Genomic DNA, 21,249 nt, shown 5'->3' with positions numbered 1-21,249 from the left:
TAATTCTTCAGGGGTGTCTGCTGGTTTTTAGTTCCTTCATTATACTCATTTATTTCTTCCTTCTGAGGCATCTTCGGGTTTAGACTGGGGGAGGCAGACTGTGCCACTTTGCCATCATGTTAGGGGCCCATAATGATGTCCCTTTCATGACTCAGCCTGCCCCAGGGTTGTTGAAGCTTTGTGTTTCCAGTAATCTAGAGCAGAAGATCCTCGTTCTTGAGTGGTCATAGTAGTAGTCCAGAAATGAAGATGTTCAAACTGAAGAACTACAGGGAGAATATAAAAGCAAAGGAAAGACAAAGCAATATATACGCACGAAAGAGAATAAAACAAGCATTTTACTGAAAGATACTGAAATGTACTTTCAACACGCTTGTATTTAATTTTACAGTCATTTGGGAATCTTCTTAACCCTGGAAATGAGACAAGAAAATTAATCTCATTATAAATTGCTTTAAACACATTTGTGGGACTATAGGTGAGTCATAGGGAAAATAAAAGTGCCTCCAGAACTCACAAAGATAAACTAGTAAAATCTGTATGTAATCCTTTTTTTTTTTTTTTTTTTTTTTTGAGACAGGGTATCCTACTGTCACACAGGCTGTAGCACAGTGGTGCCATCTCAGCTCACTGCAACCTCTGCTCCCTGGGCTCAAGCAATCCTCCCACCTCAGCCTCCCAAGTAGCTGGGACCACAGGTGCACACCACCACACCTGGCTGTTTTATTTGTACTTTTGGTACAGACTGGGGTCTTGCCATGTTGCCCAGGCTGGTCTTGAACTCTTGAGCTCAAGCAATCTACCCACCTTGGCCTCCCAAAGTGCTGGGATTACAGGTGTGAGCCACTGTGCCTGGCCTGTAATCCATATATATAAAGTTACATAAAGGTGACAGAATGCCTTGAAGACCCAAAATCAGGAAGAAAAGGACTTGGCAATAGCTTATTGCTTATTAGACAGTATTCTTATGCCTAAAGTTAGAACATGGCTTAAATATTGATAATTAATGATTGTTATTTCTGAGGATAGACCTGTCTGTATTTTTTAAATTTTCAGTGAACATGCATTACTTATGCAATTGGAAAAAACTGAATATTATTTTAATGGAATTTTCATGGAAAATAATTATATAAATATACAAAGTACTTCAAAGATATTTGGTGTAGCATTGTCTGCAATGTTGAAAAATATCCAAATTTCTATCAGTAGGAGAACAATTCAATAAATTACGATATATCTATACAATGGGCCAGGTGTGCCTGTAATCCCAGCTACTTGGGAGACTAAAGCAGGGGATCACTTGACACCAGAAGTTCAAGGTTACAGTGAGCTATGATTGTGCCACTGCACTCTAGCCTGAGTGACAGAGCAAGACCACGTCTCTAAAAACAAACAAAAATACAGATCTACAATGAATATCATGCAACCAACAAAATGATGATGTAGCTCTATATTTATTAGCATAGAAAAGTTTCAAAGATGTACTGTTTAATGAAACATATAGTAGGTTTTATTTTTTATTTTGAGAGAGTCTTTGTTGCCCAGGCTGGAGTGCAGTGGCGCGATCTCGGCTCACTGCAACCTCTGCCTCCCAGACTCAAGCCTTTCTCATGCCTCAGCCTCCTGAGTAGCTGGGACTACAGGTGTGTGCCACCACGCCCAGCTAATTTTTTGTATTTTTAGTAGAGACAGGGTTTCACCAAGTTGGCCAGGCTGGTCTCGAACTCCTGGCCTCAAGTGATCCACCTGCCTCAGCCTCTCAAAGTGCTGGATTACAGGCATGAGCCACCACTCCTGGCCTCGAAGTAGGTTTTAAAACATGTCCAGGCCGGGCACGGTGGCTCATGCCTGTAATCCCACCCCTTTGGGAGGCCAAGGTTGGTGGATCACCTGAGGTCAAGAGTTCAAGACCAGCCTGGCCAACATGGTGAAACCTCGTCTCTACTAAAACTATAAAAAAAATTAGCTGGGCATGGTGGCATGCACCTGTAGTCCCAGCTACTTGGGGAGGCTGAGGCAGGAGAATCGCTTGAACCCAGGAGGCAGAGGTTGCAGTGAGTCGAAATTGCACCACTGCACTCTAGCATGGACGACAGAGGGAGACTCTGTCTCGAAAATAAATACATAAATAAAAATAAAATAGTAAACTGGAAATAAGAGTCTGCAGGGATTTAGCATGAGTAAGAAGTGGTGAGGTCAGAAGGTTATCTGACACTTGAAGCTAGTAATGGAATGTAAGGAAAATGAAACTTAAAAATTTACGTATTTTGTCCCAAAGCCCTATAATCATTAAATTAGCAATATTATCCCTCAAAATAACCTAAATTAATTAATTTAATCGCTATAAAAGGGAAAATCAGAGACCAGAAAAAATGTTGCTTTCTGATTATAACCTATGAGCCATGCTTATTCAACTTAATGGTTACATTTGGTTTAATAACTTTTTTCCATAAACTCATGCTCATGATATATGACTTTATACTGTATACATCAAATAGTAATATTTTTCCTAATATTTTGCTATATTATAGAATTTTAAATGTCTTATTTTATGGTGTCTGCCACCTGGACAAATTTGTGAATTAACACTACCTTTTTTTTTTTTTTGAGACAGAGTCTCACTCTATTGCCCAGGCTGGAGTGCAGTGGCACAATCTGGGCTCACTGCAACCTCCGCCTCCTGGGTTCAAGCAATTCTCCTGTCTCAGCCTCCAAGTAGCTGGGATTACAGACGTACACCATCATGCCAGGCTAATCTTGTATTTTTAGTAGAGACAGGGTTTCACTATGTTGGCCAGGCTGGTCTGAAACTCCTGACCTCAGGTGATCCACCCGCCTTGGCCTCCCAAAGTGCTGGGATTACAGGCATGAGCCACCGCACCTGGCCTAACACTACTTCTTACGCGAGGACTTAGATTTCACCGAAGTAAATCAGACTGCTCCTGTGAACTCTTGCAGATTAATAAAAGTTCAATTTTCTAAATTCTTGATTTAGAATATTAAATAATTATCTGTCCTGAAAGAGTTAATGCAGACTCTAAAGCCCTTATTTCCTCTGGAATAATTTCTAGTGGTTTAAGTGAGAATCTGGTTCAACAGATTTTGGAAATGTGGAGTCATCTCTTCAGTGTATCCTAGGAAATAAACACCTAATTTACTCAATTTGGGTCTAGATATGATAACTGCACTTAAGGTCGTGTCACTGAATCACAATATGGAGAAAAGCATTCTACAATGGTCTTTCTGGTACTTCTATTAACAAATCCCTAAGGATGGAATTAAAAGTGGACCTATCTAGTGTTAGATTAGATTCATGGTATTATAACTGGTTTTTTGTTTGTTTTACATTATTCAATGGTGACATCTATAGGCCTATGATGAGAAACACTAACAGACTAATGCTGAATTTACCTGTGCTATTTTATGACTGGTGTGAGTCTAACCTCATACCAAACATTACTTTTGGTTGATGTACCTGGTGCTACAGGAGAAAGTCAAGTTAGGGAACCAAAAGGTATATGATCAAAGGCCCAATTACCAGAGCGCTTCCAGTCCATAACTTACCGTGATTGGAGGGATGCAAGAGATTTTCGGAAGGTGGACTGCACTTCTAACTGAAGCAGCCTGGGAATATCTGGGTACCCACCCAGCTGGGCCCAGAGTGAATGCATAGATGTCTTCTCTGCTATTGGGTAGCTTGAAGTGGACAGATCAACATTCCAGATGGCCTCTGTCTGGTCCTCTTGTTCTCTACAGAATCAGAGAGCATAAATTGGGAACACCAAATTTTCCTGAGCTCCATAGCCCATCAAAGTATATCTTATTCTCCCCTCTTCACTGCCACCTCAACCTATAATACCCTCCCCTTGCACTGACCAGCATTAGCTATGCCCACTTTGACAGAGAAATGGATGAAAAAGCAGAATTTGCTGAGTTACCAAAGCTGCATTTTCATGGCTTCACCTAGTAATCCATTTTAAAACTACCGTTTTAGTTTCATGGCGTAGAGAGACCACATAACTTTCCCCCTTCCTTCCCAAAGCTCCTGTCTCCTTAAAAAAAATAGAAGAAAAAGAGAAGATAATGCTTCTAAGTTTCTTTATTAAATATTTTTTAAATAATTTGTCTTTTAGTAAGAAAGAATCAGCTTTATTTTTAGAGGAACTCAAAATCCAATGTTAAATATTTAAGTAGAAATATATGTAAATTAACGTCTTGCCAACTTAGCTAAGGGAATTAATACTCCTTTTTTTTTTTTTGGAGACAGTTTCGCTGTTGCCCAGGCTGGAGTGCAATGGCACAATCTCGGCTCACTGCAACCTCTGCCACCCAGGTTCAAGCGATTCTCCTGCCTCAGCCTCCCGACTAGCTGGGATTACAGGTATGCGCCACCATGCTGGGCTAATTTTGTACTTTTTTTAGTACAGACGGGGTTTCTCCATGTTAGTCAGGCTGGTCTTGAACTCCCAACCTCAGATGAGCCACCCGCCTCGGCCTCCCAAAGTGCTGGGATTACAGGCGTGAGCCTCCGCACCCAGCCTAATACTCCTTTAGGCTCTCCATTGCACCATTTGATAATTGTGGAGAAAGGGAAGTTCTTGGGTAGGGAAAAAAAATTAGGTCCCACATATCATCCAAACAGAGTTTAATATCAGTCTTTCTAGCACATACCTAAATTTCTTGAATATATCAGAGGTTCTGTCCTCTTCCATTAGTAATTTTAAGAATGGCTTTTGAACAAATGTGGTAGAGGCAGGTATCTGCTTTTCTTCAATGATTAAGGGGATAGGTTGACTAAGATTCAATTCATACATCTTTTTGAGCTATAAAAAAAATTGATCAGAAAAAGGAAACCATGAAAAGAGACAGAATCTTTAGAAGGGTCTTCAGAGCTGGCCCTAGACTAAACTGTGACTCCTCCTTTTCCATGGATTTGCAAATCCTCTCCCTATTCCACCCACCTCCAACATGCGTCATTTCGGAGGTGGCAGCTCTGCTACGTAAAAACCTTGGTCCTACTTAAGCTCAAGTCCTGGTCCTCTCATTTCCTTGCTGTGAGACTTTGGGGTAGTTGCTTAATTTATCTGCACTTCTTTCTCCTCATTTCTAAAACAGGGATAATAACACAGGGTTGTTGTGAGAATTGTAAAACACAGTATATATGGAAGCACTTTATAAATCGTGAAGCAGTATGCAACTGTAATAATAGCCAGCATTTACTAAATACTTACTGAATGTCAGACACTAAACTAAGCATTTTCCATATATTAGCTGATTTGGTATTTATAACAACCTTATGTGGTATGTATTTTTTTATTTTTTATTTTTTTTTGAGACGGAGTCTCGCTCTCTCACCCAGGCTGGAGTGCAATGGCGCGATCTCGGCTCACTGCAAGCTCCGCCTCCCGGGTTCACGCCATTCTCCTGCCTCAGCCTCCCGAGTAGCTGGGACTACAGGCGCCCGCCACCACGCCCGGCTAATTTTTTGTATTTTTAGTAGAGACAGGGTTTCACCGTGGTCTCGATCTCCTGACTTCGTGATCCGCCCGCCTCGGCCTCCCAAAGGGCTGGGATTACAGGCTTGAGCCACCGCGCCCGGCCGGTATGTATTATTATTACCCTTGTCTTACAGCAGGAGAATCTGAGCCTCAGAAAATGTAAACGGCTTGCATAAAGTCACTTAGCTAGTATGTAGCTAGCCTGATTTGAACCCAGAGAATCTAGTAGCAGAACTAGCCATCTTGACCACCATGCTGATTCAGTGCAAAGTATTCATTCACATCTAACCTCTTATCCCTTTTGCTTTTTTTGTCTCCTTTCTCCAAGCCTTGATACCCATACCTCATCCTATGGATTCTGGCTTCCCTGGCCCCAGACCCTTATTCCTCCTCTGAAATGCCCTAGGCATTGTGATTCCTGTTAGATAACGCATGTTGCTGCCAACCCATCTTGCTTTACTCTATGTACATTGGCCATATTTGCCAAATCAAAAAAAAGGAGCATATTCATTTTTTTGACAAAGAGCTGTAATATTTAAAATATAACTGTTCTGGGCTGGGCGCGATGGCTCACGCCTCTATCCCAGCACTTTGGGAGGCTGCCATGGGCAGATCACTTGAGGTTAGGAGTCCAAGACCAGCCTGGCCAACATGGTGAAACCCCATCTCTACTAAAAATACAAAAATTAACCAGGCATGGTAGCGGGCACCTATAATCCCAACTACTCGGAAGGGTGAGGCAGGAGAATCACTTGAACCCAGGAGGCAGAGGTTGCAGTGAGCCAAGATCACGCCACTGCAGTCCAGCCTGGGTGACACAGTAAGACCTCGTCTCAAAAATAAATAAATAAATAATAAAATAAAATATAACGGTCTGGGAAAATTTACAATATAGGTTTGACTTGGATTAGGCTCTGATGAGAAGCCTCTCTGTACCTTCCAAAGTAGCAAGTAAACTAATCTTATAAATTAATCGATGTTAAGGAGAGAGAAGGATATACAGATATAAAATGTTTCTAGAACCACAGCTTGTAATATTTATTATTAGAACTCAGGCCAGGCCTAGTGGCTCACGCCTGTAATCCCAACACTTTGGGAGGTCGAGGCAGGTGGATCACCTGAGGCCAGGAATTCGAAATCAGCCTGGCCAACATGGTGAAACTCCATCTCCACTAAAAATATAAAATTCAGCTGGGCATGGTGATGGGCGCCTGTAATCCCAAGTACACAGGAGGCTGAATCAGGAGAATCACTTGAACCCAGGAGGTGGAGGTTGCAGTGAGTCGAAATAGTGCCACTGCACTCTCTGGGAGACAGAGCAAGACTGTCTCAAAAAAAAAAAAAAAAAAAAAAAAAAAAAAAAAAAAAAAAAAAAAGGCCATTTGAAAGACGGAGGCGGAGATTGGAATTATGTGGCTACAAACTGAGGAATGCTAAGGATTGCCCATAGCCACCATAATCTAGGAGAGAAGCATGCAACAGAACGCCCTCTCAGAGCTTCTAGAAGGAACCAACCCGGCAGACACCCTGATTTCACTAACTTCTGGCCTCTAAAACTGTGAGAGAGTAAATTTCTGTTGTTTTAAGCTATGAAGTTTGTGGTAATTTGTTACAGCAGCCCAGGAAAGCAATATGACATGGTGTCTCCAGGTAAATGTCGTTTACAAAGCTTACCACTTTCATGTTTTTACAACGTGCTGGACAGAGGGAGTGGAAAGCAGGTTACCTGGTTGAATACATGTATCATTTTCTTCAGGCACTGATTCCGTTTCTGCCCTAAAGACTTCTGCTTCTCAGTCCAGACCTGCATCACCTTTTTCCTGTAGTCATCAAGTCTGCTCAGCATCACGTGGAGGTTCCTGGCCTCACAGCCTTTCCCAGTATTTTGGATGGCTTTTAGTCGTTTCATTATGTTGTTCCTTGAAAAGATTAATAAAAATTAGAATGATAATAGTTGCAGACCCTACTTCAGCAAACTTGTCCTCAGTTTCTTTTTTTTTTTTTGAGACGGAGTTTCAATCTTGTTGCCCAGGCTGGAGGTGCAATGGTACAATCCCCACTCTCTGTAAACTCCGCCTCCAGGGTTCAAGCAATTCTCTTGCCTCAGCCTCCCGAGTAGCTGCACCACCACACCCATCTGATTTTTGTATTTTTAGCAGAGACGGGGTTTCACTATGTTGGCCAGGCTGGTCTCGAACTCCTGACCTCAGGTGATTCACCCACCTCAGCCTCCCAAAGTGGTGGGATTACAGGTGTGAGCCACCATGCCTGGCCTCAACCATTATTTGAAGTAAATATTATTATATCCATTTTACATGCAACACATTTAAGTATCAGAGAAGTTCTGGAAATTTGAACCAAGATCTGCTTGACTTCAAAGTCTATGTTTAAGAGAAAGCATGATTTGAATATAAAAACCATTACAGTTACTACTTTAAGACAGTGTAGTACAATAGGTGGTATAGTATACTATCTAGACTTTGGAAGTGGATTTTTAAAAATTCACTTCTACCACTTATTAGCTGTGTGATTTGGACAAACAGGATGAACTTTCTGAACCTGATTCCCACTCTGCCAGTTAAATGCAATAATGTATCTGAAGTTTGTGTTTGTTGTAGATGCATTATAAGCCCCTGTATGCACATAACTAAATTTACATAATTTATTTTCATTTAGTTTCTCCTTGTCCATACAGTGTTTCCTCTAACAATTCCGGATTAGATTAGCATGATTCTCCTACAAAATTTATATTTCCTAGTTTATCCATTTTTACTGTTTCACGACTGTAGTAATTTTTTTTTTTGGGACAGGGTCTCACTGTGTTGCCCAGGCTGGAGTGTAGTGGTGCATCCAGGGCTCACTGCAACCTCAACCTCTCAGGCTTATTGATCCTCCCACCTCAGCCTACCAAGTAGCTGGGACCACAGGCATACATACCACCACGCCTGGCTAATTTTTATAATTTTTGTAGAGACAGGGTCTCACTATGTTGCCCAGGCTGGTCTCGAACTCTTAGGCTCAAGCAATTCCTCCACCTTGGCCTCCCAAAGTGCTGGGATTACAGGCGTGTGCCACCAGACCGGGCTGATTTTACTTTTTATTTAGACTTCACCAGCTTGCCTGGCATGGATGCCCTTGTTTAGTAGGAGTTACACTGTTGATATATCACCTTAGCATAGAATCCTTTTAAAACAACTGTAAATATTTTCCTAGTAATTCTACTCTCACCCTTATATTCTTTCAAAACGTTTAGGTGGATGCCACCTAGTCCTAATTTATGCCTCTGTATGAGCTGCACTCTTCTTAAATCTGTCTTCCACGTTACTGCCATTTTACTTCCCTTGTTAAGAATTCTTTAGTTATCCCCTATTAAGTACGGAATGAAATACAAGTTCCTTAGCATGTGATTTAGGATTCTCTTTTATCTTGCCTCTCTTTTATCTTTCCAGTCTCATCTCTTACTACATTTTGCTTATTCTTTGTGTTCTAAGTACCAGCTACAAAGTACTTTATACACACACACACACACACACACACACATACACACACACAGACAGCGCTTCTTCCTGCTGCCTTTCTTTACTCTGCTACACTCTCTGACTTCTCTGTTTTCCTGACTTTTTCTTTTCTTGAGACAGAGTCTTACTCTGTCACCCAGGCTGGAGTGCAGTGGCACAATCTCGGTTCACTGAAACCACCGCCTCCTGGGTTCAAGCGATTCTCCTGCCTCAGCCTCCCGAGTAGCTGGGACTACAGGCACCCGCCATCGTGCCTGGCTAATTTTTTTATTTTTAGTAGAGACAGGGTTTCACCATGTTGGTCAGGCCGGTCTCAAACTCCTGACCTCAAACTCGTGAGCCACAGTGCCCTGCCTGTCTTTCTGACTTTTACTGGTTCTTTGAGGCACAGTTCAGAGGTCCAAACTCCCAGAAGCTGCACCTAACTCCCACCTCTCCTCAGTCCTCTTCTGTAACTGCACATGCGCCATCATTGTGCTTTCCACATCATACGATATAATCGTCTCTTTGTGTGACTGTCTCTCTGCGGAGACTAGGTGCATTGAAAGCAGGGATGTAGCTTATCCATCTTTGTATCCTTCTACCCTCTAATCCCTGCACCTAACACAATCCCCACAAGTAGTGGATATTTTTTAAATGTTGATGGCTGAGCTCGGTGTCTCACACCTGTGATCCCAGTACCTTGAGAGGCCAAGGCAGGAGGATTGCTTGGGCCCAGGAGTTCAAGACCAGTCTGGGCAACAGAGGGAGATCCATCTCTAAAAAAATATCAAAAATTAGCTGGGCATGATGGCACACACAGGTCGCTTTGGCCCAGGAGTTTGGGGTTACAGAGAGCTATGATCACACCACTGCACTCCAGCCTGGTTGATAGAGCGAGACCCTGCCTCTTTAAAAAAAAAAAAAAGTTGATGAATTAAGTGATGCTATCTAGAGAGCACAACATCTAGTACTATTGAGAACTTTCTTCAATGTATATGGAAACAAATGTCTAATTATCATCATCTTTTCTAATTTTTTTTTTTTTGAGACAGAGTCTTGCTCTGTTGCCCAGGCTGGAGTGCAGTGGTGTGATCTCGGCTCACTGCAACCTCTGCCTCCCGAGTTCAAGCGATTCTCCTGCCTCAGCCTCCCAAGTAGCCAGGATTACAGGTGCATGCCATCATGCCCAGCTAATTTTTGTATTTTTAGTAGAGATGGGGTTTTGCCTTGTTGGCCAGGCTGGTCTCAAACTCCTGACCTCAGGTGATCCGCCTGCCTTGGCCTCCCAAAGTGCTGGGATTACAGGCATGAGCCACCGCGCCCGGCTCATCTTTTCTAATTTTACAATCTTCCCTGTCATCTCTTCTCAGATCTATTTCACCGATCATGTGGGAATACAATTCTGAAACTATATTTTAGCACTTAAGTGTAGAACTCTTCACTTCCAGAGGCTCTACAGAAATCTTTATTCAAAAACGGCTTATATTACTGTAATATTTTTCTCTCACATATAATATTAGAATCTTCTCGACCTAGCCATCCTTGTCATAAAATTTTTAATCTGTCAGTATTTTATTTGTTGTTGCATCTGTCTGTGATTTTGTTATTATAACATTAAATATTAGAGAAGAGCTTTCTGAAAAAATGAATTGATCCTCGATGGGATTAAGGTTATGATTGTATATCATATTTTTAAATGATTTTACTGAGACAGGTCAGATTATGCTACTTAGGTTCTCAAAGTCTTCAATAAATCTAAATGAATCCTAAAAATTGGGAAAGCGACCTGACGCAGTGGTTCATACCTGTAATCCCAGCACTTTGGGAGGCCAAGGTGGGCAGATCACGAGGTCAGGAGTTCGAGACCAGCCTGGCCAACATGGTGAAACCCTGTCTCTACTAAAAATACAAAAATTAGCTGGGCGTGGTGATGTGCGTCTATAATCCTAGCTACTCAGGAGGCTGATGCGGGAGAATTCCCTGAACCCAGGAGGCGGAGGTGGCAGTGAGCTGAGATCGTGCCCCTGCACTCCAGCTTGGGCAACAGAGCAAGACTTCATCTCGGAAAATAATAAATCAAATTGAGAGAAAGCTGTCAGAGAACTCCCTTCAAAAAGTACTAAGCCAGTGTAATATCATAGGGGAAATCTGCCAAACCTTAAAAGAACAGCTAATTTTACTGTTAAATTGTTTCAGAGAACAAAAGATAAACTTCCACATTTTTTAATGATGCAAGCTTAAGATTATATCAAAACTTCACAAAGATAATACCATAAGAAGTAAACTGCCTGCCAAACTTAACTAATGAATATGAATGAGAAAAATCCTTAATAAAATATAGTGATTCTACAATATATTCAAAGAAGGAAAAAAAAATAGCCAGGCATGGCGGCGGCGCGCCTGTAATCCCAGCTACTCTGGAGGCTGAAACAGGCTGATGCAAGAGAATTGCTTGAACCTGGGAGGCGGAGGTTGCAGTGAGCTGAGATCATGCCACTGCACTCCAGCCTGGGCAACCAAGAGAGACCCTGTCTTAAAACAAAACAAAACAAAACAAAAAAAACAAAGAAGGTTACATGTAGAACAAATAGGATTTATGCCACGAATGCAATGATGGTTTAATATAATTATATTAATAGAACTAAGGGAAAAAAAAATCTCCCTTTTTTCTTTTTGGAGACAGAGTCTTGCTCTGTTGCCCAGGCTGGAGTGCTGTGGCATGATCTCGGCTCACTGCAACCTCTGCCTCCTGGGTTCAAGCGATTCTCCTGCCTCAGCCTCCCGAGTAGCTGGGACTACAGCTGCATGCTACCACATCTGGCTAGTTTTTTTTTTTGTATTTTTAGTAGAGACAGGGTTTCACCATGTTAGCCAGGATGGTCTCGATCTCCTGATCTCATGATCTGCCCACCTCAGCCTCCCAAAGTGCTGGGATTACAGGGGTGAGCCACCGCTCCTGACCTTTTTTTTTTTTTTTTTTTTTTGAGACAAGGTCTCGCTCTGTCACCCAGGGTGGAGTGCAGTGGCACAACACGATCATAACTACCCACATCCTTGAACTCCTGGGCTCAAGCAGTCCTCCTGTCTCAGTCTTCCAAGTAGCTGGGACTACAGGTGCATACCACCAAGACTAGATAATTTTTTTTTTTAATGATGGAGTCAGGCTGGGTGCAGTGGCTGACAACTGTAATCCCAGCACTTTGGGATGCCAAGGTGGTAGGATCATTTGAGCCTAGGAATTCAAGACCAGCCTGGGCAACAGGAGACCCTACCTTTACAAAAAGTTTAAACATTAGCCAGGTGTAGTGGTGCGTGCCTGTAGTCCCAGCTACTGGGGAGGCTGAAGTGGGAGGATAGCTTAAACCCAGGAAGTTGAGACCGCAGTGAACAGTGATCATGCCACTGCACTCCAGCACGGGCAACATAGCGAGACCCTGTCTCAGGAAAAAAGAAAGACGGGGCCCCCTATGTTGTTCAGGCTGGTCTCGAAACTCCTGGCCTCAAGCAATCCTCCCGCCTTAGCTTCCCAAGGTGCTGTGATTACAAGCATAAGCCACCTTCCCAGCCCACATTTTCTTTAATACATGTGAAAATAAAGTGCTCAAATCACATTATTTAACAAAATTGAACATTCAGGGTTTTTTTTGTTGTTGTTGCTGTTTTCTGAGACAGAGTCTCGCTCTGTTGCCCAGGCTGGAGTGCAGTGGTGCAGTGGTGCGATCTTGGCTCATTGCAACCTCCGTCTCCTGGGCTCAAGCAATTCTCATGCCTCAGCTTCCTGAGTAGCTGGGACTACAGCGAACCCAGCTAATCCATGGGTTTTTGTTTTCTCTTTTTTTTCTTTATTTTTGAGACGGAGTCTTGCTCTGTCACCCAGGCTGGAGTGCAGTGATGTAATCTCGGCTCACTGCAACCTCCATCTCCCGGGTTCAAGCCATTCTCCTGCCTCAGCCTCCAGAGTAGCTGGGACTACAGGCACCCGCCACCACGCCCAGCTAATTTTTTGTATTTTTAGTAGAGACGGGGTTTCACCGTGTTAGCCAGGATAGCCTCGTTCTCCTGACCTCATGATCTGCCTGCCTTGGCCTCCCAAAGTGCTGGGATTATAGGTGTGAGCCACCACACCCAGCCTTTTTTTTTTTTTTTTTTGGTAGAGATGGGGTTTCACCATGTTGGCCAGGCTGGTCTCGAACTCCTGGATTTAAGTGATTCACCCACCTTGGCCTCCCAAAGTACTAGGATTATAGAATAAGCCACCACACCCAGCCAGTCTTTTTTTTTTTTTTCAAATTGAATTTGGTTTAATTCAACTTTTTTATTTTAGTAAGTTCAACTTTTACTTTAGATTCAGAGGGTACATATGCAGGCTTGTTACATGGTTATATTGCATGATGCTGAGATTTGGGGTACAAATGATCCCATCACGCAGGTTATGAGCATAGTACCCAATAGGTAGTTTTTCGACCCTTGTCCCACTTCCTCTCTCCCCTACTAGTGGTCCCCAGTGTCTGTTTTTCCCATCTTTATGTCCCTGTGTGCCCAACATTTAGCTCCCATTTATAAGCAAGAATGTCGGTATTTGGTTTTCTGTTCTTCTGTTGTTTAGGATAATGGCCTCCGACTGCATCCATTTGCTGCAAAGGACATGATTTTGTCCTTGTTTATGGCAGCATAGTATTCCATATATTGTATATATACCACATTTTCTTTATCCAGTCCACCATTGATGTGTACCTAGGTTGATTCCATATCTTTGTGAATAATGCTGCAATGAGCAGACAAGTGCATGTGTCTTTTTGGTATAATAATTTATTTTCTTTTGAATATATACCCAGTAATGGGATTGCTGGGTCAAGTGGTAGTTCTATTTTAAGTTCTTTGGGAAATCTCAGCTGGGCATGTTGTCTCAGGCCTGTAATCCCAACATTTTGGGGGGCTGGGGCAGGAGGATAACTTGAGCCCAGGGGTTCAAGACTAGCCTGGGAAACATAGTAAGACCCTAACCCTACAAAAAATAAAAAAATAAAAAATTAGCCAGGCATGATGGCATAGGCCTGTAGTCCCAGCTACTTGGAGGCTGATATGGGAAAATTGCGTGAGCCCAGGAGATCTAAACTGCAGTGAGCCATCATTGCGCTGGGCAAGAGAGTGAGACCATGTCAAAAAATAAAACAAGGCCGGGCGCGGTGGCTCACGCCTGTAATCCCAGCACTGTGTGAGGCCAAGACAGGCAGATCACCTGAGGTCAGGAGTTCAAGACCAGCCTGACCAATGTGATGAAATTCTGTCTCTACTAAAAATACAAAAATTAGCCAGGAGTGGGCAACAAGAGCAAAACTTCATCTAAAAAACAAAACAAAACAAAACAAAAAACAAAAACAAAACACCACCACAAAAACAAGAAATTTTCAAACTGCTTTCCACAGTAGCTGAGCTAATTTACATTCCCATTAACAGTGGATAAGCATTCCTTTTCTTTGCAGCCTTGCTAACATCTGTTGGCAAGGCTGAGGCAGGAGAATGGCTTGAACCCAGGAGGCAGAGGTTGCAGTGAGGTGAGATCGTGCCACTGCACTCCAACCTGGGCAACAGAGCGAAAACTCTGTCTCTAATAAATAAATAAAAATAAAAATAAAAAAGAAACAGAATGATATTTCCTAGATTTTCTTTTAGGATTTGTATAGTTTGAGGTCTTACATTTAAATCTTTAATCCATCTTGAGTTAATTTTTGTATATTGTGAAAGGTAGGGATGCAATCTCATTCTTCTGCATATGGCCAGCCAGCTGTCCCAGCATCATTTATTGGATAGAGAGTCCTTTCCTCATTGCTTATTTTTGTTGACTTTGTCCACGATTAGATGATTGTGGGTATGGGGCTTTATTTCTGGGTTCTCTACTCTGTTCCATTGGTTTATGTGTCTGTTTTTGTACCAGTACAATGTTGTTTTGATTACTGTAGCCTTATAGTATAGTTTGAAGTTGGATAATGTAATATGCCTCCAGCTTTGTTGTTTTTGCTTAGGATGGCTTTGGCTATTTGGGCTCTTTTTTGGTTCCATATGAATTTTACAATAGTTTTTTCTAATGTAGTGAAAAATGACATTGGTAGTTTAATAGGAATATCATTGAATCTGTAGACTGCTTTGAACAGTATTATATCGTGCCATTGCACTCCAGCCTGGGGGACAAGAGTGAGACTTTGTCTCAAAAAAAAAAAAAAAAAATACAAAAGTTAGCCGGGCGTGGTGGCGTGTGCCTATAGTCCCAGCTACTCAGGAGGCTGAGGTAGAAGGATTGCTTCAGTCTGGGAGGCAGAGGTTGCAGTGAGCCAAGATTGCACCACTGCACTCCAGCTGGGGGACAAAGCCAGACCCTGCCAAAAAAAAAAAAAAGAAGGAAGGAAGGAAGGGAAAGGAAAGAAAGAAATTCAACGAAAAAACGTTTGCATGCTTTAATACAGCAAGATGGCTGCATACAAAATTGAGTCTCCATTTACAATAGCAACAATAACAAAAATAAAAGAAACACTTAGAATATGCAAGAGCTAGATGAAAACTTTAAGATGCTCTTTTTTTTTTTTTTGAGACTGAGTCTCGCTCTGTCATACAGAATGGAATGTAGTGGTGGCGCCATCTCAGCTCACTGCAACCTCTGCCTCCCGGATTCAAGCAATTCTCCTGCCTCAGCCGCCCGAGTATCTGGGATTACAGGCATACGCCACCATGCCCAGCTAATTTTTGTATTTTTATTAGAGACGGGGTTTCACCATGCAGGCCAGGTGAACTCCTGACCTTGGGTGATCTGCCCACCTCAGCCTCCTACAGTGCTGGGAGATTACAGGCGTGAGCCACCGCGCCCAGCCCTATATCTGTTGCATACATTTATTTAAAAATACAAAAATTGCCGGGCGTGGTGGCTCACGCCTGTAATCCCAGCACTTTGGGAGGCGGAAGCAGGTGGATCACAAGGTCAGGAGATCGAGACCATCCTGGCTAACACGGTGAAACCCCGTCTCTACTAAAAATACAAAAAATTAGCGGGGCATAGTGGCGGGCGCCTGCAGTCCCAGCTACTCGGGAGGCTGAGGCAGGAGAATGGCGTGAATGCGGGAGGTGGAGCTTGCAGTGAGCGGAGATCGCACCACTACACTCCAGCCTGGGCAGCAGAGCGAGACTGTCTCAAAAATAAAATAAAATAAACATACAAAAATCAAAATTTTGTGCATATGTGGTCACACATGCACAGACACACACACACACACACACACATACAAACCTGAACAACAAAAAAAGATGTATAATTGGCTTGGGTGACAGAGTAAGACTCTGTCTCAAAAAAAAAAAAAAAAGATATATACCATATTCTCGGATAGGAAGACTCTATTAGTGAAGATAAACTAAGTTTTGCTGTTTTAACAAAACTCCCAAGCCTCAGTGGCTTAAAACAACAAAAAAATTCACTTGTTGCTCATACTACGAATCTATCATGGCTTGTCAGGGAGTGAACTTCACTGTATTCTTTCAGTGAAGGAAAGGAACAACAATAAAGGAACAACAATCACCTTGAACATTGTGGGTTATTATGCCAGAGGAAAAGGAAACTCTGTAGGTCATCAAACCAACAATGACAAGCTCAGCACAGAAATAACATATCAATTCTGCTCACATCTCATTGACAAGTGCTGGCAAACAGCACTAATAACGACCTCAAAGACTCAGCATCATAAAAATAAAACAAAAATAACAGAGAATGGAAGTGACTTATCAATAGGCAGATCAATGGAAAATAATAGCTGGGCGCAGTGGCTCACACCTGTAATCCCAGCACTTTGGGAGGCTGAGGCAGGCGGATCACCTGAGGTCAGGAGTTCGAGACCAGCCTGGCCAACATGGTGAAAGCCCGTCCCTACTAAAAATACAAAAATTAGCTGGGCATGGTGGCACACACCTCCAGCTACTCTGGAGGCTGAGGGCAGGAGAATCACTTGAACCCTGGAGGCGGAGGTTGCAGTGAGCCAAGATCACACCACTGCACTCCAGCCTGGGCAAAAGAGGGAGACTCCATCTCAAAAAGAAAAAAAAGAAAATCCCCGAAATAATAGGTTGGTAACTTCAAATGCAAATGTTAAGAATGGCAGGAAAATTGTTACCTGCCCTAATCCATTTCTGATATTTGCAACTTTTAAAAATCAGGACCAGGACCTGCTGCCTGCTGCCTCCAGGTCACCCCAACAGCAAATTTGCCATGGCAACAACCTCCTACATAATCTGCCATCTCCCTTTGTTTCTTTTGTTTTGTTTTTTGTTGTTTTTTTGAAACGAAGGCACAGTCTTGCCTCACTGCAACCTCTGCCTCTCGGGTTCAAGCGATTCTTGTGCCTCAGCCTCCTGAGTAGCTGGGACTACAGGTGTGAGCCACAGTGCCCGGTAATTTTTTTTTTTTTTTTGAGATGGAGTCTCGTCCCGTTGCCCAGGCTAGAGTGCAATGGCGCGATCTCTGCTCACTGCAACCTCCACCTCCTGGTTTCAAATGATTCTCCTGCCTCAGCATCCTGAGTAGCTGGGATTACAGGTGCCCACCATGCCCAGCTAACTTTTGTATTTTTCGTAGAGAAGGGGTTTCACCATGTTGGCCAGCTGATTTTTTGTATTTTTTTTTTTTAATAGAGATGAGGTTTCACCACGTTGGTGGTATCGAACTCCTGACCTCAAGTGACCCACCTGCCTTGGCCTCCCAAAGTGCTGGGGTTACAGGCATGAGCCACTGCACCCTGCCTGTATTTACTTGTATTTTTTATTTTTCTTTTCTGCGTATTTTTTATTTTTTCCTGAGATGGAGTCTTGCTCTGCCCCCCTGGCTGGAGTCCAGTGGCTCAATCTCGGCTCACTGTAAGCTCCGCCTCCTGGGTTCAAGAAATTCTCCTGCCCAGCCTCCCAAGTAGCTGGGATTCCAAGCAAGTGCCACCATGCCCGGCTAATTTTTGTAGTTTAGAAGAGATGGGGTTTCACCATATTGGCCAGGCTGGTCTCAAACTCATGAACTCATGATCCACCTGCCTCGGCCTTCCAAAGTACTGTGATTACAGATGTGAGCCACCACGCGTGGCCATTTTTTGTTTGTTTTTTTCATTAAAAAATTTTTCGTGGGTACATAGTAGGTATATATATTTTGGGGGTACAGGAGATGTTTTGATACAGGCATGCAATGTATAATAATCACATTAGGGTAAATGGGGTATCCATTGCCTCAAGCATTTATCCTTTGTGTTACAAACAATCCAATAATCCAATTATACTCTTTGTTATTTTTAAATGTACAATTACATTATTATTGACTACAGTCACCCTGTTGTGCTTTCAATGCTAGATCTTATTCATTCTTTCTATTGTTTTGTACCCATTAACCATCCCTACTTTCCCCCCACCCCCACTACCCTTTCTAGCCTATGGTAACCATCCTTCTCTTTTTTTTTCCTGAGACTGGGTCTTGCTCTGTCACCCAGGCTGGAGTGCAGTGGCGCAATCTTGGTTTACTGCAGTCTCGACCTCCTGGGGCTTGAGTGATCCTCTAAGCTCAGCTTCCTGAGCAGCTGGGACTACAGGCATGCAACATCATGCCCAACTAATTTTTTGTATTTTTTGTAGAGACAGGGTCTCAATTTGTTGTCCAGGCTTGTCTCAAACCCCTGGGCTCAAGTGATCCTCCCCCCTCAGACTTCCAAAGTGCTGGGATTACAAGCGTGAGTCACTGCACCTGTCCCATCCTTCTACTCTTTATGTCCATTAGTTCAATTGCTTTAATTTTTAGCTCCCACAAATAAGTGAGAGCATATGAAGTTTGGCTTTCTGTGCTCGGCTTATTTCATTTAATATAATGACCTCTAGTTCCATCCGTGTTGTTGCCAATAGCAGGAACTCTTTTTATTATTATTATTATTATTTTGAGACAGAGGCTGACTCTCTCACCCAGGCTGGAGTGCAGTGGCACGATTGGCTCATTGCAACTTCCACCTCCTGGGTTCAAGCGATTCTCCTGCCCTAGCCTCCCAAGGAATCCTGGGATTACAGGTGCACGCAACCATGCCTGCCTAATTTTTGTATTTTTTGCAGAGATGGGATTTCACCATGTTGGCCAGGCTGGTCTTGAACTCCTGGCTTCAAGTTATCCACCTGCCTCAGCCTCCCAAAGTGCTGGGATTACAGGCATGAGCCACTATGCCTGGTCTCACTCTTTTTTTATGCCATCTCCCATTTTAAAAGTCATACATTTCTGGTGAGCCAAAAATGATGAAAGAAATTCAGAATAACTGGAAACTTTTGAAGTTGATGTTTTGGAGACCAACCATGATCCACAAAATATACTTGGCATCTCCGCTGGAGATATATATGGATGAAATGGATCATGTTACGTGTCATTTCTTATTTTCCAAAAAATATATCTCCTTTTGCTATCTTAAACAGGCTTCCTTCCCATAGACCTTATATAAGACAGTCTTTTAGAACATATGGCCTGACAAATACGAATATACTTCTGGGACAATGACAGAAAATATTTGCAATCAGAACTAAACCAGAAAACTAGACATATAATAATTGTATCTACCTGGCATACTGGATCAGCCTATAGGCAATGTACTTGCGGAATAGGTATCCCAGCTGAACCGTGTCCATATGAAGTATCTCAATTATGAGAGTCCTAGCCATTGTGTGTAGCTGTGAAGGGAGTCCACAAGTTTTTATAGCCTGATTTAATAGTATCAGGTTCTTCTTCTGAGCCTCCACATCAACAAAATACCTCTTTTCTTCAAGTTCTTGAGGAGAGGAAGGGGGCACCATTATTTTGGGTTTCTTGGTACCTAAAATTGAACTCAGTATCCAGGGCTTGTCTATAGGAGGGAATCGGGATTTCTGGTACCATTCCAAAGGCGAAATCTGTGATGTTTTGAGTAGAGTAGTGAGAGAAGATGGTGATGTCGTAGGCTTCATGAGAGTGGGAAGGGCCCCTTCATCAGTGTAAGGGGTTTGGGATACTGGTGTCCTGTATTTGGTGAAATGGGACTGAAATGTTCTAAATGATTCTATAGCAAAAGTATCTTGAAGTATCTGGGTTTCTTCAGAAGTGTCAGAGACCTCCGACATTTGGAACTTCTTAGTGGTGAAAGGAACTTGAGCTACCTTGAAATCTGGAGCACTAGGATGGATCAATGCTGATTTAGATTTCAGAGAAGAAATAATTGCCAATCTTTTCTTAGCAACAGAAGGGGACCAACTTTTCTGGGGCTTTCCAGGGGCTGGGGACGGCCAGAGTGTGGGAGGATGTCTAGAGGTGGGAGGGATCCATAATGAAGAAGCTCGCCCAGGAAGGATCCGTGGTGCCAGATGCTGCCCAGGGGTAGAAGGAGCCTGCAGATAGGGAGATTGCTCAGCAGTGGCAGGAGGCTGGAATTCCTGGAGCTGCTCAGAGAAGGTTAAGGGTCCAGATTCCAGGAGGTCCCCAGGGATGGAAGAGGCTTCAGGAACTAAGGGCTGCCCAAGAGAAAGAGAAGCCCAGAGACTTGGAATCTGTCCAGAAGTGGGTGGGACTCCAGCTATAAAGGGCTGCCCTGGAGTGGGAGGGGCCCGAGGTACTGGGAGCTGTCCAGGGGTGGGAGGGGCCTGTGGTGCAGAAGTGGATTGACCTCCGTATACCAGGGTCTGTCCAGAGGAAAGAAGAGTCCGTGGTGCCCCAAGCTTCCCAGGCTCAGAAAGAATCCCCATTTCTAGGGGCTTCCCAGGGGCAAAAGGGCCTTGGTTGAGGGGAACCCTTGATACCTGCAAAGGAGTAGAAGAGACCCCGAATATAGAGGACTTCTCAGCAGTAGGAGCTGATGATGCCAGGGACAGCCTAAGGCTTGGAGACAACCTTGATATGATGGAATGCCCAGTGGGGAGAGAAGCCTTCGATTTCTGAAATGGTCTATGGGACCACTGGACTTGCTTAAAGGTGAGGGGCAACCCCAAGGTATGGGCTTTATCTAAGGTGAGATGAACCCCAAACTTCAATAACTGTTCTTGAGCCTGTTCTAAGTCCATAGGGGACTCCAAAGCCTGGGTTTGCTCAGAGGTAAGAGTGACAGCTGACACCCAGGCATTTACTGGGGTGATGGGGACTCCCAGTGCCTGGGCCTGCTGAGGGGTGAGAGTGATCCCCTGAGCCTGTGCCTGCTGAGGGGTGAGAGGGATCCCCAGGGCCTGGGCCTGCCGAGGGGTGA

The 21,249-nt window shown here is 43.3% G+C and overlaps 1 protein-coding gene across 1 annotated transcript in view; it reads right to left on the bottom strand.

Moving 5' to 3' along the window:
- Positions 1 to 320: 320 nt before the first annotated feature.
- Positions 321 to 21,249, bottom strand: part of FAM186A (family with sequence similarity 186 member A) — a 47,580-nt gene continuing 26,651 nt past the window's right edge. The window contains exons 7-11 of the mRNA XM_030816434.1: positions 19,602 to 21,235; positions 7,225 to 7,417; positions 4,672 to 4,823; positions 3,565 to 3,750; positions 321 to 413 (exon numbers count right to left, since the gene is read on the bottom strand). Coding sequence (XP_030672294.1) covers positions 392 to 413; positions 3,565 to 3,750; positions 4,672 to 4,823; positions 7,225 to 7,417; positions 19,602 to 21,235 — 2,187 coding nt within the window. The 3' untranslated portion in view covers positions 321 to 391. The remainder of the gene's footprint in view (positions 414 to 3,564; positions 3,751 to 4,671; positions 4,824 to 7,224; positions 7,418 to 19,601; positions 21,236 to 21,249) is intronic.

Source organism: Nomascus leucogenys, chromosome 8, assembly GCF_006542625.1.
Source record: "Nomascus leucogenys isolate Asia chromosome 8, Asia_NLE_v1, whole genome shotgun sequence".
In the NCBI taxonomy this organism is placed as follows: Eukaryota; Metazoa; Chordata; class Mammalia; order Primates; family Hylobatidae; genus Nomascus; species Nomascus leucogenys.
This window is presented reverse-complemented; position numbering and strand designations above follow the sequence as displayed.